Consider the following 2,500-nt stretch of genomic DNA (forward strand, 5'->3'; position numbering starts at 1 on the left):
ATTACATCGTGCACTTTTCCACGTTATTTCCACATTATTGCGCTTGGATCTGACAGTGATGTCTGAGAGGTCAAAGGTCACTCTGAGATCAGCAGAATCAGCGATCAGGTCTACGGAGGTGAATCAAGGACGTGCTTACGAAGCACTTTCACATTCAGCTCCATGCATCCGCAGAATGCAAATTAATTTCCAGAGATGAACATCAGCACGTTTCAGTCTGAGGCTCCAGAAGGGAATAAAAATTAAAAAAACAAACAGACCTGAATGACAGTCGGAGGTTGTTGTGTCACGACACACTTCAGACTTTAAACTGTAATTTGGCTTGAAAGCCAAACTTTACAAACTTTACACACCAAAGATAATTTTTTTTATTTATGTCAGCTGGACACTAAAGTAGTTTCAGGGCTGGAACGAGGTTTTTCACAATAAGACCAATAATACATATTAACTGTAAATAGGGCCAATTTTGATTTGATCTTTTTCTTCTTTAAAATTTATTCATTTTAAGTCTCTTTATAATTTGTACCCTTAAGCTCCTCAATATTTAATTTAATTTAATTTAATTTAATTTAATTTAATTTAATTTAATTTAATTTAATTTAATTTAATTTAATTTAATTTAATTTTTAATTTTTAATTTTTAATTTTTAATTTTTAATTTTTAATTTTTAATTTTTTTTTTTTTTATAATGTGTGTATTATCATTTATTTTATCATTTATATTATTTTCCCTCATATATGTCTGTATATTAAATGTATAAATAGGCAAATTTTTATTTGATATTTTCCCTCTTTAAAATACATGAATTCTTTTTTTAGTTTTTGACATTAAATTAAATGCATCAATATATCAGTTTATTATTTTAGATAATATAATATAATATAATAAATTCAAGTATTATTGTTTATTTGATCATTTCTATCATTCATTTATGTATCGTAATTTATAAATTAAAAATGTATGATATAATGATATTTATCCTATTTAATAGAAGGTTTTATAAAAGGTACATGGTGTTTTTGAGCCATGAACAGTACAGGTGTATTATAATACTGTATATGCCATTAAACACATCAGTATTAATGTGTGTTTTTAGCTGTAATATGTATGATTTATAGACTGTCCTTTATAGATTTTGCTAGGTTTGACCTTTGACCTTTGACCCCTGCAGAATTACGCTGCTGGCTCTCAGTACGGTCACATGGCCAGTCGGGATCTGGGGTCACATGACAGCGTCTCTCTGCCCTACACCAACTCCAGATTAGCAGGTAAGAGCAGAGCATGATGGGAAACCTTTGGCTTCATTGTGAGCGAACTGCTCTTTGGTTCACAGACTCATCTGAATGATTCATTAGGGAATCAGATTGAATCAGTCCTGCTGGAGTGTGTGTTCATTAATCAGAAACGTCTGGAAAGAGAGTGTGTGTGTGTGTGTGTGTGTGCAGTGCTGATGCTCATTTACCCAGAATGCTGTGCTGTGCCGCTGGCCGTCTCTGTCTCATCCAGTGAACAAATGGTCAGTGATTCAGATAATCGGCCTCAGACTAATTAAGCTTGACTTAAAGCATGAAAACTGTAATATGAGGATGTTTCCCTCTCTCTCTCTCAATTTTAAGGCCAAACTATTAGCATATAATATAATTTGCACATCATGAGGTTATTTTACAGCATGGCTTTATCTGTGCAGTGTCCTTTCCTGCGTTTATGTATTTCCTGTGGAAACAGGAAGTGCTCCTTTTTAAAAAATATCCTTTAATATTTAGTTTACAGCAGTGCCATGAATCATGATCGAATCTATTGCTTGTCAGGTGGTTGAGTGGGAGGGGCATCCACATTCCAGAGAGCATTTGATTGGACGACATTTGCATACGAGTCTGAGTGCAGGATGATGTCATCGGTGTTTTAGTTTCTGTTGGTATTTACTTGGAAGAGAGAGGCTGAATGTTGTTTTGTTGGCACTTGTTAGTAATGCACTGGCACACAAACGAGCTCACACTAAACAGACGTGAACTACGAGTCACAAAAACACAAATGATAAACAGATTTAAATGAGATCTGGCACAAATTGCACGACGAAGCCCAGCTTTTCTCTGAATATCTGTAAGCGTTTCGCTTTAGTTTCAGACTCTCGGACGGTTGATTGTTCGTGGCTCTCTGAGGTCGTGGGTTTGTTCTTCCTGTGGAGCTCTGAGCAGACGGTGACATCACTTCCTGTGTCTGAAGTACTTCTTAGGCTCCAGAGTGTGAAATCAAGAGGGAAAAATAGAGCTGTTCAGAGGAGATTTAGCATTATGAGTTACCTTATGAGTATTTATAATGGATTTATAAGTAGTAAAAATAAGGTCTGTTGTGAACATTACTAAAAGATGTTTGTTTAGTTCTGTAGATTAAATTAGACACAGTCAGATCTCAAATGTGAAATAATAATATTTTAATTAAAATGTTACAATTATATTTTTGGGGGTAATTTCGCAGCCCAAATTAATGTCTGCATAATTT

General features: G+C 34.2%; 1 protein-coding gene across 5 annotated transcripts in view; it reads left to right on the forward strand.

Annotated features, from left to right (window-relative positions):
• Positions 1 to 2,500, forward strand: part of LOC132130887 (transcription factor 4-like) — a 139,884-nt gene that overhangs the window by 26,194 nt on the left and 111,190 nt on the right. For all 5 annotated transcript variants that reach the window (XM_059542739.1, XM_059542735.1, XM_059542740.1 and 2 more), the window contains exon 5: positions 1,173 to 1,269. In XM_059542739.1, coding sequence (XP_059398722.1) covers positions 1,173 to 1,269 — 97 coding nt within the window. The remainder of the gene's footprint in view (positions 1 to 1,172; positions 1,270 to 2,500) is intronic.

This window comes from Carassius carassius, chromosome 47, assembly GCF_963082965.1.
Source record: "Carassius carassius chromosome 47, fCarCar2.1, whole genome shotgun sequence".
Lineage (NCBI taxonomy): Eukaryota > Metazoa > Chordata > Actinopteri > Cypriniformes > Cyprinidae > Carassius > Carassius carassius.